The sequence below is a fragment of the Tachypleus tridentatus genome, chromosome 7 (assembly GCF_004210375.1).
Source record: "Tachypleus tridentatus isolate NWPU-2018 chromosome 7, ASM421037v1, whole genome shotgun sequence".
Taxonomy (NCBI): Eukaryota; Metazoa; Arthropoda; class Merostomata; order Xiphosura; family Limulidae; genus Tachypleus; species Tachypleus tridentatus.
In genome coordinates, this window is record NC_134831.1 from 16,008,622 (window position 1) to 16,023,151 (window position 14,530).

Below are 14,530 nucleotides of genomic sequence, written 5' to 3' on the forward strand. Positions count from 1 at the left end.
CTTACCTTGTTATACATTACCTTTAATAAATTCAATGACCTAGCATATTTGAAGAAAGGAATCAAAATCACTTAAAGGTTTTACAACTTAGGCCTATGCCTGGCAGGTTATCAACTTACTTTAAGAAAACGGAATCAAGACGACTTTCTTAACTATTTTACAACTTAGGCCTATACCTGGCAGGTTATCAAACCAGATATAGATTATATCTTGAGTTTAACCTTGTAACAAATAAACCTCAAGACAGCGGTACTTTTTTTGAGCTACTGGTTGCTGTATTTATTGAATTCAACAAAACCATCAGGACGGCCTTTACACAATATACACACACAAAGTAAACAGTTTTTTCAAATCTCTGTAATATGCTTATTATTATAAAACATTTATTTATTAATATAATATTACTTGAAAGCAGTGAAGGTCTAGATCATAAACAAACGAATATTATTTCCCTTGGATTTAAGTTTAATATAATTAACATTTCACGAAGAAAGGAATTAAAGCAACATGCTGAAAAACAATATGCGACAAAAAGTGTTCCGTGGTTAGTAACACTGGAATATTAAAAAATATTGGCAATCATGCAATATAGAAATTCATTTTAACAAGCAAGTAACTGACTATAACTCATTTATAATTGGGACTATCTTACTTATCATGTTGATCAAAATACTGATACATTAATTAATAAGTGTTATCATACAGCGATCTGTGTTAATTTTCACATTTACAAAGCTTCTTTCTGTCGATTTTATCCTCGGGAAGCAAAAAATGCTGCTCTCTTCATTCCTACAAAAATAGACATAAATTTTTACATAAATATTTTGCATGCAAAAGTCCATTTGTTTTTTCTTGCTTTAAGGAACTAATGTATAGAATTTATAAGTTTAAATCAGTACAATAAATACGATATTATGAAAGCGTTAAGATCGAAAGAAAATTTATTCACGAATGAATATTCTTGAGAACAAACTTTTATTTATCTTGTAGTCCTTCGGTAGGTCACTGGTAATTTCGCGGATTTAAAAGCTAAAACAAAGCTCAGAGGGTCCATATCGTGTAGCTTTATGTTAATGAAAAAAAAAATCATACAATCTATCGTGAAAAAAGTCCTCTTTTTGATGGCTCAGTGGTATGCCAGACAACTTGTATCGCTAAAATTGGTGTTTGTTTTCTACTGTGAGCAGGAATAGCCTATTAACATATAAACTATCTTGCAGAAATAATCGTGTTTATTTAGAGTCATAAAATTAGGTATTGTAGGGGTTTCCAAACTTTCTAACCCACGACTCACCTGAATAGTCTTGGTCAGTACTATTCTAACATATTTCAATAAACTCTTGAAGTGCTGTTACATTTGGTGTTTCTCTTTTGCTCAAAAGTTTTCATGATCGTTACTTTATAAATACTTTAATGTATATTATTATAAATATATATTTATAAGTTTTATTGTATAATTTTTCCGCGATTAAACCCGTTACTTCTAGCACCTTACAGTTTGGAACCGCTAATGTATTATTTGTATTGTTTTTGAGTACTCATATCTATATCTAAACCAACTGCAGTAAACCGTGTTTTATTAACGGAAAAAATATTAAAACATTAACATAATGAGCAATTATTTTCGAGCAAGTGAAAGGTTACAAATCTATTGTTCTTTTTATAAATTTTAATATTTGAGCTACTTACGTTGACAGATAACATGAGACAATTTTTAGTTTGTATATATTTGCAAAAATTCTTTAAATATCTGCTATATTTCACCAGCAAACACCAACCTGGAAAAAATAGTACCTCTTTCGTTGCTGTTTGGTCACCTTGATTTGCATTTCTTTTACCCCTCATTCCAAAGAATGCTCCTGCCCTCTTGCTTTCAATGTCCATATCGCTTGGGGGATAAGACCCATTTTCAACTGGCTGATTTCTAGTGTAAGCTTGTTTCAAGTTTTTGACGTAATCATCAACATCCTCCTGGTTTTCAAGTTCGAGATAGTTTTATAGTTGTCGCTTTTCGGGTAGCTGCTTAAAAGTTTCGTATTGTCCCACACACTATCCTTCTTGCCTCGCAATCCAAAGAACGAACTAGCCCTCTTCTCGTCCGCCATGTCTTTTTTACCTCTGAGGCCAAAAAAGTAGCTTGCCCTCTTGTTCTCGATAGACGAATCCTTTTTGCCTCTCATACCAAAAAATCCCGAGGATCTTTCGTCTTTCTTTCCTCTAAGTCCAAAAAATGAACTTGCTCGCTTTTCGTCAAGTTCTCTTCGACCTCTCATTGGAAAGAAGGCCATAGCTCGTTTAATCTCATTAGTTTCCTGCTTCTCTCCAACTGGCTCGATTTCTTGTAACTGGTGATTAATAATTATTTTTACATTAAGTTTTAAATTTCCATATTGTTTGCATACAAAATTTAATTAAATAGTTTCTACTCTTAAACTACAATTATCACGACAATAGGTGGATATCATTACAATCACTTTAGCTTTTATAAGTTCCGCCATCAAAGTACAGATATTAGTGGCATCTTCATTTCGGTATCCATTTTCTTAAAATATATGAAACGCATCTTTAAAATGAGAAATGGTTACATTACGGTACGAAATCTTGTTCATATTATAGAGATATTTAGCATAATACACCATCAACAATAACAATTTACAAATTAAGCGTGTATTTTATAACAATGATATTAAAACAATAATGGGTTTCCTTATCTTAAGTAAACTGTAATTCTTAAAATCTTTACCGTTAAAATGTTATTAAAATAACTAATATTTCGGATCATTGGTTGCAATTACAGAAAGCTGATAATCCGAGGGTTTTCGGAAGACACGTCTTCTCGTTACCTTCCTGAAGAAGGGGGGTTAACTTTTACAAAGTGATTAAGTTATCAACTTTCTTTAATTGTAGCTTGACTGTTTGTTCATTCTATTAGTTTCTGAGGTATCTCGAGGTTGGTGTTATCCAATAAATTACAATAAGTTGAGCTAACAAGTATTAAAATATTATCAACAAATTAAAACTTAGCATCAATTTGCATGATAAGTGGTGTAGACAAACAAAATAATGAATTTACCGAAAAAAGCTCAAATATCTGCGGTAGCTCAATAAAGCTAATATATACATATATTTGTTGTTGTTTTTTTCCTATCCAACCAAGTTATGTGTATATATTATTCGGAAAAGAATAACGAATAACGTATTGAATAAACATTGAAATAATTAATGTCGAACTCTGTGATACTTTAAACTTCAACTACTTGGATGTTGTGTTTGATTTTTTAAACCAAACTATAGCTGTAATCAGTGAAAATATCAACAATATTTTGCCCCATCCCCCAAATAAAGGATCTTGGAAATTTATTGGAGCTTAATTTATGTTTTATTATTTATCAGAATAAGTTAAAGCATCTACTAGTTTTATTGTTCAAATTATTTTTATATTAATACACGTACCTTGATTATATGACTATAACTTATTAAAAAAAAGCAATTGTTTGGATGTATTACTAGCGATGAAAAGATATATTAAATGAGTTTTTATTCATAGTATGACGTACTTGAAACACTTCGTCAGCTGAATCAGAGAAAGCGTTTGCTAGGATAGAACTGCCTGATGTTAGAAATACTGCAAACAATACAGTTGTCAGGCCTGACATTCCTCTCAGGGAGAGTAGCATTTTTCTGAAAAATAAAATATTCTCTATTTATATCTTTTTAATATATTGTCATTTTTGTCGCAAAACATACTTTTTCAAATGTCGAACACACAAAATAGGAGATTAAAAACATAACATTGACAAAATTAAGAACATTAGTAAGAAATTATTAATTTTCCGCTAATGATACAATATAAAATACCTATCTCTTCTTGTTTATCGGGATTTGGTCCATGTTATGGACCAGAGAGGGTCAGGTTGAACATAGACTTCTACTTTTTTCTCCAGAATTGATGTTATTTTGTTTACACTGTTACGGAATCGTAACACCCCCTGTTACGTTGTTACATTACTTAATTGCCTACAGTATGTTTAATTGTGTCTATTGTCCGCAGTTTTTAATTAATCTACCTCTTTCATGCCATGTGTAATTCATGGGGTAACATTAGCACGTATATTTTCACTAGATTCACGAATGCGTGTTCACAATATAGTTCCACTTGACAGTCGTATACATTCACACACACATACTCCTAGTTTTACATACAGAACCCTTTTAAAATAGATCTATCTACGTTTCTGTCTAGGATTCAGTTGATGTAGTACTGTTTGACCTGAAAGTTTCTTATTTATGATGTTAGAGAGGAGAGGTTCATCATGTATTATAAATAACTCTCATCAGTTCATTTTTATTAATATTTTTCTTATACTATTGAAGCGAATTATCTAGGAGTTTGTGCGATAAAGTTAACACGTTTGAATAACTCTGAGCAGTATTTGAGTTTCTTGATCGTGAGATTTTATATGCTTCAATTAAAATATTGTTGTGTGTTTGTTGTGGTTTACTTATGTGTGTTTTTGAGACATTGATCCATGTTAAACAGGCATATTCTACGACTTTTCTTGTGTGTGTTTTGTAAATTATATGGTTTCTGGTTATTCTTCTTGGTTGTTGCCAGTCAGACTTCTCAGTTAACTCGCTTTTTCTTTGTTGCAAATCCTGTTTTTTATGCTATTAACATGTGGTATCCAATTTAATTTTGAGTCAATCTCCAAGAATTTTGTGCATGTTGCTACCTGTAAGAGAATTCCGTATAATATAACTGTGATATTATTTTAATTATTTTGTAAAATTTTGTAAATAATGCAATTGTGTTTTACGTACATTAATTTTAATTCACCATTTGTTAAACTACAATTCTATTTCGTTTAACAGTGGTTGTACATTGTATGTTGCTGTTGTTGGGTTTAGGGAAATCCAAATTTCACCGTCGTCAGTGAACTGTAAGCAAAGAATGTGGTTTGGGTCTTTGAGAGGCATATCACTGGCATAGATGATAAACAGAGCAGGGCTAAGTACTCCTTACTGAGGGACATCCACCTCTGGAGTGTAGAACTCGGATTGGGTATTATCAACATACATTTTCAGGAAGTTAGAAACCCAGCGAATAATATTTATTAGGAATCCCAGTTTGGACATTTCTTATCTGTGTCCGTTATTCCTTACTTTATCGAATGCCGTTTTGTATTTACGGAAGTATTGATTTAAGTTCAAGGTACCTTATGAGTCTATTATTTATATTGTTTCTCAGCAGTTTTTCCAGGTTGCTTCTTAAGTTTATAAGTCTGTAGTTTGCAGAATTGTGCGCTGGTTTTTCTTCATTCGGGAACATAAGAACATCTATCTGTTTCCAAACTGTTGTTATGTAGAAATGTATCTCAAGACGGCTGGTATGCGTATTAACACTTTTATTGATAAGGAGAGAACTGTTACGAACTTCCTAGGTAATCTTTAGGTTAAGAAAGAGAGAGTTTGCAAGAGGCCGTAGCCGGACACAAGTCTTGGGGACGAGAGTATAAACGGTTACGGGATTGTAGGGAGCGTTGCAGGTGGATGTTAAGTTATTAATTGATATAGGTATAAAGTATTCCTCTATATTGGTTTAATTTTGGTTTTAGTTGCTGTATAAGTAGGGCTTCTTTGATTTTGCGTTTGTTTATATTTGTTATCCATACTTAGTATCTGTGTGTTTTCTATGGTTATGTTGTGTTTGTTTGACTTGCAGTGTTCCAAAACACGTGAAGCTGTTTTGTTGGGTTTTTTTATTCTTTGAATCTCGTTTCCATTTCTCTGCTTGTTTCTCCGTTATGGAAGTAGTGGCAGTTGTTGCATTGTATTTTATAAATAATGTTGGTGTTGTGTTTGTCAGTGTAGTTTTTACATTGTATGGACTTTAGTTTTGTACCTGGTTTTTGAATAAATTTAGTGTTTACTGGAATGTTGTGATTTGTTATAAGTTTTTTCCAAATGTTGGTTATTTTTTTGCTGATGTCAGGGACATATGGTATGCAGCAGTATAAGGTTTTGTATCTTGGGATTTACTATTGTTTGTTTGTTGTTGGTCTAGGTGTATGCGTATAATTTTTTCCACAGTTTTTTGAGGAAATTTGTTGATGTTGATGAAGTGTTGTTTTATTTTGTTTGTTTCATCGTTAATTTTATCAGGTGAACATAGTTTTGTGGCTGTGTTTATTTGGTTTCTTAATTCGTTGAATTTTAGTTTTGTTTCATGTGTTGAGTCCCAGGGAATGAATAATCCAGTGTGGGTGGTTTTTCCGTGGATTTCTGTCTTGAATTGTGTGTCAGTTCTAGTTATCTTGAAGTTAAGAGTTGTTATGTAGCTTCTTTTTAGAGTTAAGTTGAAATTTTAAAGACGAGAAATGTTACAATAATCTTAGAGGGTCTTCCTTGAATAATAAGTTTTGAGTTTTGTTTTGTCCTGGTGATATGTCCTATTGTACTTCTGCTACTTTCCTTATAATAAGAAGTATAGTTGTATGGCCATCTTACGCGTCTGTGAAACTTGATTATTTGTTTATTTGCGCAATGCTACACAAATACTATCTGCGTTAGCCGTCCTAATTTTCAACGTTTTGAAATGATAAACTGCATGAACATTAATCAGCCAACATCCCCCATATCCAATTTTTGGAGTATTCTTATCTGATTAAATAGCGGGATTTCTCCAATACCCGTATAATGTACCTATGGATCAAAGAACTGAGTGATATTATTTTGGTGATAACGGGACACAGATATTATCAATAACCATGCTTGGGTCTTATAAAATTTAAAGTGGGTATCAGGTTTAATAGATTTTATTCAGTAATTTCAGTTGTTCAGGTTATGACATTTTCTGTTACAAAGGTCAAATCAACTTCATTCAAATGCATAAGATTACATAATTTGACAATTTTTTTCTCAAGAAATATTTTCCATTTACAAAAACTAGCAAAGTTTATGCAAAATTCTTTGTGTGCTACAATTCTTTTGATACAGACTGATAGTTTCAAAGGTTGATCTTGATTTGACCTTTATATCAGGACATAATGTCAGTGGTTTTATATTCTTTGCTGCTGTTGTTGGGTTTATGAACGCTTCCAAATTTCACCGTGAGCAAAGAATGTGATTTGGGTCTTTGAGAGGCATATCACTGACATGGGTGATGAACAGCCTGTGTTTGGGCTACTCTTTTACCAACTAATAGTGGGAATGATCGACACATTATAACGCCCCACGACCGAAAAGGCGAGCATATTTGGTGCGACCTGGATTCGAATCCGTGACCCTCGGATTACGAGTCGATTGCTTAATCACTTGGCCATGACGAGCCGCTCCTATTATGATTGAGGACCAGAAGGATTTTTCCTTAGTCTACTTAGGGCTAAACTTTACTGATCGTAATACTATCAATAAATAAACTTATATTGTTATTTTACGACCTAACTTTAGATCCTATTTAAATCTTTAGTAAGGTTTTAATATGTTGTACAAAATATCCGCTCAAGTATATTTACATCCGCCTTTTGTTTACGTTTTTGTTTGTTTGAAGTTAAGCACAAAGATACACAATGGGCGACCTGGGCTAAACCCGGTTTCTATCGATGTTTGTTTGTTTTTGGATCACGCGCAAAGCTAAACGAAAGCTATCCGCGCTAACCGTCCCTAATTTAGCAGTGTAAGACTAGAGGGAAGGCAGCTAGTCATCACCACCCACCGCCAACTCTTGGGCTACTCTTTTACCAACGAATTGTGAGATTGACCGTACATTATAACGCCCCCACGGCTGAAAGGGCGAGCATGTTTGGTGCGACGGGGATTCGAACCCGCGACCCTCGGGTTACGAGTCGAGCGCCTTAATCACCTGGTCATGCCAGGTCTTCTAGCATTGTAAGTCCACAGACATACCGCTATCCTACTGGAGAGCTTTGTTTACAATCGTTTACATGAAGTGTGTGCATGTTTTTAGGACAGACAAACACTGAGTATTATTATAATAGATTTGCAAACTATCAAAGTGTTGCAATAACAGACTCATCGATAGTTTACAGGTCATCATTTTAGTAAGTTACCATAATGCTAAGATTGGGTTTCATTCCTTCTTATATGATTTTAATATTCATTGAATTTTGTAATTCGATTTATTTCAGAATTAAGCATAAGGCTACACAATGGGCTATCTGTACTCTGCCCACCACGGATATCGAAACCTGGTTTCTAGCGAGATGACTCCGCAGACATGCCGCTGTGCCACTTGGGAGGGGGCAGCTCAATTGTCCTGTTAATTACACTAGCGTCGAAAGCACATCAAAATAAATCCAAATATCAATACGTTGTTTAATCTATCATTTAATACACCGTTTAATAATCACTTGATGACACGAAACAAATATCATAATAACTTTAATAAGTCATTAAATTAGTCATATAATACATGTTTAAGAAGAGAAAAAGCAAAATGATTCCCAGATTTAGTTAAAATACTGGAATAAAATACTTTTTTAATGTCAATATAATTTATAGTGTACAAGCGCGAAACCTTCGAGAAAAAAGAAAAATATAGAAATTAGACATAACGAATTAAAAGTATTAATTAATTAATTATACAAGAAAATCAACTCCAGCTATAAATATTTATGTGCATATATGTTAGTCTAGCTTCAGCTAGTATAGAGAAATTACAGAAAACTTTAAAATGTACTGAATGACATGCCGCTGTGCCACTGACGGGGGGGGGGAGGTTGTAATTCGAATGTATTGGAAAGTACTTTATCCTGTGTTACTAAACAGCTAAAAGCACGACCATATGAGCCAGCATTAATTTGGATTCGTAAAAATCATGTTTAGAATAGAAATATATTCAGTTAATGTTTATGCTTTACATAATAATTAAAACATTAGAAGTTGCATACGCTATATTAACACAGGTTTGGAACCTCATCTCGTCGTCACAGTCCATATTTTCGTGTGTGGTAACACTGATGTAAAGTAATTTCCATTGTAAAAGGCTCCTATGTAAGGTTATGTCCAAAGAACCTCACATCTCCGTATGAAGTTTGTATATTCCATTGAGTGTTTAATGAGGACAATTTCCCAGCACTTAACCTGACCATTCTATCATACAAAAATCCATACGATGCTTGTATAGAACAGCAAGAAAATCTGTTTTAATCCCTGCGACGATCGTACAGATATATTGTGGAAGCAATTTATGTAGATGGAAGTTGTATCGCCTTTCCAGGTATAGATATTTCTTTATTATGTTGCCTGAGGCATGCAAATGGCTTTTGCTACTGACCTTTGTGTTTGTGGATTCCAATTTGCTACGAAATCCTGTATTTTGTTTACTACAGCTAGTTTTGCTTCGTTTTTTGTTTGTTTTTTTAAATTTTGTGCACGGATACTTCAGTTATAATTTAGTTTGTTATAATTTTGAGGTGATAGATTGTGGTAGTCAACACCACCCACCGTGAACCTATTGGGCTACTCTTTTGCCAACGAAAAGTGGATTGACAATCACTTTAAAACGCCTTCATAGGTGGAAGGGCGAATATGTCAGGTGACGGTATTCAAAGTCGCAACCTGGAGATTGCAAATTGTTAGTCCTAACCATCAAGCCATGTAGGGCCCACCACGGTTAGAGTAAGGCATGCTACAAGTATCTGTAGCTGATATCTGTGCTCCAAATTAAACAATAATCCTTTGTTTTCCATTGTCATTAAGTACAGAGGAATTGAAATTCTCAATATAAACATATCTTTGTGATCTGAGTGTATGAATGTTTTATGTCAGAAGCAATTGTTATAAACCTTCACAAAAAATAGCATTACATTACCCATGAAACACCACATTGTCAAATTGTATTTACGTTAAATACAGCACCACCATGAATTTATATCAGCTATGCTTACCACGTGACTTGTTGAGTTGTATATTTAAAACTGTTTTAACACAACATTCGCTTTTATGACAGTTTAAGGGTATCTAATTACACTCGGCAAAACATAATAATTATAATTTTTCATTTTGCTTATTCAAAGAGTATATTTACCAAATATAAAAACCTAGCATAATTTGTTGACAATAAAATTAGCTTATCATAAGTTCGCATAAACTACAAAGATTGTGATAAAAGAAAAAAGCATTTCAAGCTGTTTTTTAATGTAATTTAATATTTTCGCTTTCTCCTTTCGCTTACAGTATTGTGCAACTGAAATAAACGATTAGACGGTCAGCATTTGGTAAAATAGTTTTCACTATGAAAGCCGGGTTCTGATCCCCGTTACACGAAACATGCTCGCCCTTTCAGCCTTGAATTTCGCGCAAAGCTACGCAAGGTCTATCTGCGCTAGCTGTCCGTAAGTTAGTAGTGTAAGATTAGAGGGAAGGTAGCTAGTCATCACCACCCACAGCCAACTCTTGGGCTACACTTTTACCAACGAATAGTGGAATTGATCGTCACATCATAACGTCCTTACAACTGAAAAGGCTAGCATGTTTGGTGGGACGGGGATTCGAACCCGCGACCTTCATATTACGAGTTGAGCGCCCTAGCCACCCTACCGTGCCGGGTCCATTGTATGATGATTTGAATCCTGAAACGCGAACTTATTTCTTATAAAATTACAGTCTTGGCTGCAATGGTTTCTAATGAAGAGCAGGCCTGGCATGACCAAGTAGTTAGGGTGCTCAACTCGCAATCTGAGGGTCCAGGTTTGAGTCCCTTTCATACCAAATATGCTCACCCTTTCAGCCGTGGGTGTGTTATAATGTCCTATCAATCCCATTATTTGTTAGTAAAATATTAGCCGAAGAGTTCACCGTAGGTGGTAATGATTAGCTGCCTTCCCTCTAGTCTTACACTGTTAAATTAAGGACGGTTAGCAAAACTAGCAGTATGTAGCTTCGCGCGAAATTCAAGAAACAAACAAAACAAACACTACAGAAGCAGACTACAGCGCAAGACTCGAATCTAAGCCTTTCCCGTAGAAAAAACAACAACCGAGTCGTAATGAAAGGCAATGCGACACGAAAAACCCATTATTTTAGTAGAAAAACCTTACGATAATATCTGAACTTACAGTAACTGAAGAGGTAAACGGTTTTATCTAACCACTCACTCTCAGTTTTACAGATATAGGTAAACGATTCAAGTCCAACTAAGCCAGAAAAGTCGTTTACTGATACGTTAAAATGACTGTTTTATATAGCCCATAAAACTTATGACACGTTTTAAACGACTATAACTTCCGGGAAGCACAAGAAGACAGTTAAATGATAAAGCGTGTAATGATGTACTCACTTTGTATATCTTGAAAAACGTTAAAATTTTTTGAGCGAATGGCATTATTAGCAGTATTCTCCTTTGAAAATGTACTGTGAAGCGTAACAACAGTGCAGTCACTGGTACATTATAAATAGGGAAAAACAAACAAAAGAACTTACAGTGTGACTGATGATATAGAAAGAAGCAAACATGTAATATACAATTGACAAAAATATTTTCAAAATTCATAAAAAATCCCGTTTTCCACAGTTTCATAATCTTTCGGGCCATGGTCATTTTTTTTTTCAATTATAGAAGCTTTCTTGTTTTATCAAACATTATCAATCAGTCATTGCCTTTATGTGCCGAAAATGTATTAGGAATATTAGCACTAACAGTATTGCTTGTGCTAGTAGTTACGTCGAACACTGATATCGTGGTCACATAGTGACCGTTGTGCGCATCGTCACCTGCTTTACGACATAATTTTTATTGTTGTTCGTTCAGCAGTTATGGTCATTCGATCTGCGTCGTGATTTTGAGAGCACTTTATGTTATCAAGGTGTTTCAGATTTCTCGGAAATAATTCTAGAAGTTATGAAAGTTAAAATGTGATCAGTCATTACGTCACTATAACTTCTGCCAACCTCGAGCTAGAATCAGTCGATTTATAATTTCATTTCTATTACACTTGTCATGTGTGCTTATAAAACCATGACAGTCAGTTTATTACGATTCCTTCTGAAAGGATAAATTTTTGAACAATCGATGATATATCCTATCCTCCCATTTTTCTGGTCTTATCGTATTCATGATTGATATCAAACTCAAACGTGATAGATGACGTGCAGAAGGATATTGGGATGGTGAAATCAAAGTAAGTTTGAAAGTGTGAAAACACCGAAGAAAATCTCGGAATATGACACTAGATGATGCATTGAAAAAATATTTCCATAGATGAAAATGACGATTCTCTGTTTCTTCTTTTTTTTTTCTTCCAGCAGTTTTTAAAATTCGAGTGTGAATGAAGGTATGCGACACTCACGCTAATACAACGTATTCGTTTACCTGAAATGTATTTTTGAAGTTTAAATATTTGACGACTTTTTAAAATAAAAAATCTTTAAAAAAACAGACGAAAGAAATGATTACAACACGTATTGCATTTTAAATTCGGTGTACGTTATCGGTTTGGCTAAATGAAGCTTTTTTTTTTTAATTTCGCGCAAAGCTACTCGAGAACTATCTTCACTAGCCGTCTCTAATTTAGCAGCTAGTCACCAACCCCCACCGCTAACTCTTGGGCTACTCTTTTACCAACGAATAGTGGAATTGACCGTCACATTATAACGCCCCCATGGCTGAAAGGGCAAGTATGTTTGGTGCGACAGGGATGAGAACCCGCGACCCTCGGATTACGAGTCGCACGTCTTAACCCACCTGGCCATGCCGGGCCTGTAGGATGCTTTTTAATAGTTAGGCTTCTGACGTTGAAGGTTCTAGCATTTGAATTATCGCGTCTATTTGTTTTCCCTTGCAAGCTCTCCTGGTTTATTTCAGCGTCTGTTTGGAATATTGTCACAGACTGGTGTCTCCAATGTACTTTGGAACTTTCTTTTTGAAGTGATATTTTTGTGTATTTTTTGACAGTGTCTCCCGGTGAGTCGGTAGTATTGCTATGAACTTACAGTGCTAAAATTGTTTGTTTGTTTGTTTTTTGAATTTCGCACAAAGCTACTCGAGGCTATCTGTGCTAGCCGTCCCTAATTTAGCAGTGTAAGACTAGAGGGAAGGCAGCTAGTCATCACCACCCAACGCCAACTCTTGGGCTACTCTTTTACCAACGAATAGTGGGATTGACCGTCACATTATAACGCCCCCACGGCTGGGAGAGCGAGCATGTTTGGCGCGACTCGGGCGCGAACCCGCGACCCTCAGAGTACAAAGCGCACGCCTTAACGCGCTAGGCCATGCCAGGCCCAGTGCTAAAATCAGAGACACGCTGTTGAGAAACATCAGATCACTCACTGTGTAGTTCTTGAGCATGAAATAGAAATATTAAAAGTTTTCATGTTTTGTTTTTGTCGTCAATCTCGTTATTTTACCAAGTAAACTTGTTTAGCCTCTTAACCTTATTATTTTACCAAGTAAACTTGTTTAGCCTCTTAACCTCTTTATTTTACCAAGTAAACTTGTTTGGCTTCTAAATCTCGTTATTTTACCAAGTAAACTTGTTTAGCCTCTTAACCTCATTATTTTACCAAGTAAACTTGTTTAGCCTCTTAACCTCATTATTTTACCAAGTAAACTTGTTTAGCTTCTTAACCTCATTATTTTACCAAGTAAACTTGTTTAGCCTCTTAACCTCATTATTTTACCAAGTAAACTTGTTTAGCCTCTTAACCTCATTATTTTACCAAGTAAACTTGTTTAGCCTCTTAACCTCATTATTTTACCAAGTAAACTTGTTTAGCCTCTTAACCTCATTATTTTACCAAGTAAACTTGTTTAGCCTCTTAACCTCATTATTTTACCAAGTAAACTTGTTTAGCTTCTTAACCTCATTATTTTACCAAGTAAACTTGTTTAGCTTCTTAACCTCATTATTTTACCAAGTAAACTTGTTTAGCTTTTATAAATTTTTTCGTCTTTGTTATATAATATAGTAAACATATTGGTAGAATTCATAAACACACAAAAATAGGTAAATTCTACGGTAGTTACTGGAAAAAAGTGGGATTTAAACGATCACCATGTTTGTGTCGTTTTGTAATGATGCGGACACACTTCGTATATATACATGCGTACATATACTCTTAGTTTTCAGCAAAGTTTAAAGTTGTATAATACTGGTTTGGTAATATAAAGTAAACTGGTAAATGTCCAGTCTAGCCTGCATTATTATACGAAATAAGCTGACTATTGTTTGATTGGATTTAAGGACAAAGGTTTACAATGGGGTATCTGTACTGTGCCCACCATGTGTATCAAAATATGGTTTATAGCCGTGCTACTGGAAACATATAAAATAAGGAGATAAAATGTGTTTATTTTTGTGTTTATATAATTTACTTTTTGAATAAAACATAACTGGGAAAATCTTTAGCGATAACTCTGCTTGTAGAATGTTTTATTTGAATGAAAACACCACTAAAACAATTTAATTAGCATTATAAGAAAGTGTCTATATTTTATTAATATATTGGTAAATATATCTTTAAAATGTTGGCATTTAAAAAAAAATATCTTACATTATCAATACAAAAT

At 34.3% G+C, this 14,530-nt stretch overlaps 1 protein-coding gene across 2 annotated transcripts in view; it reads right to left on the reverse strand.

Moving 5' to 3' along the window:
- Nucleotides 1-253: 253 nt before the first annotated feature.
- The window catches only part of LOC143255197 (uncharacterized), a 32,062-nt gene continuing 17,785 nt past the window's right edge, over nt 254-14,530 (reverse strand). The window contains exons 2-4 of one of the 2 annotated variants that reach the window (XM_076510470.1): nt 3,558-3,681; nt 1,795-2,345; nt 254-789 (exon numbers count right to left, since the gene is read on the reverse strand). In XM_076510470.1, the coding sequence (XP_076366585.1) occupies nt 1,941-2,345; nt 3,558-3,677 (525 nt within the window). In that variant the 5' untranslated portion in view covers nt 3,678-3,681 and the 3' untranslated portion in view covers nt 254-789; nt 1,795-1,940. Of the gene's footprint in view, nt 790-1,778; nt 2,346-3,557; nt 3,682-14,530 lie in introns of both variants that reach the window. The other variant, XM_076510469.1, reaches the window with a different exon arrangement.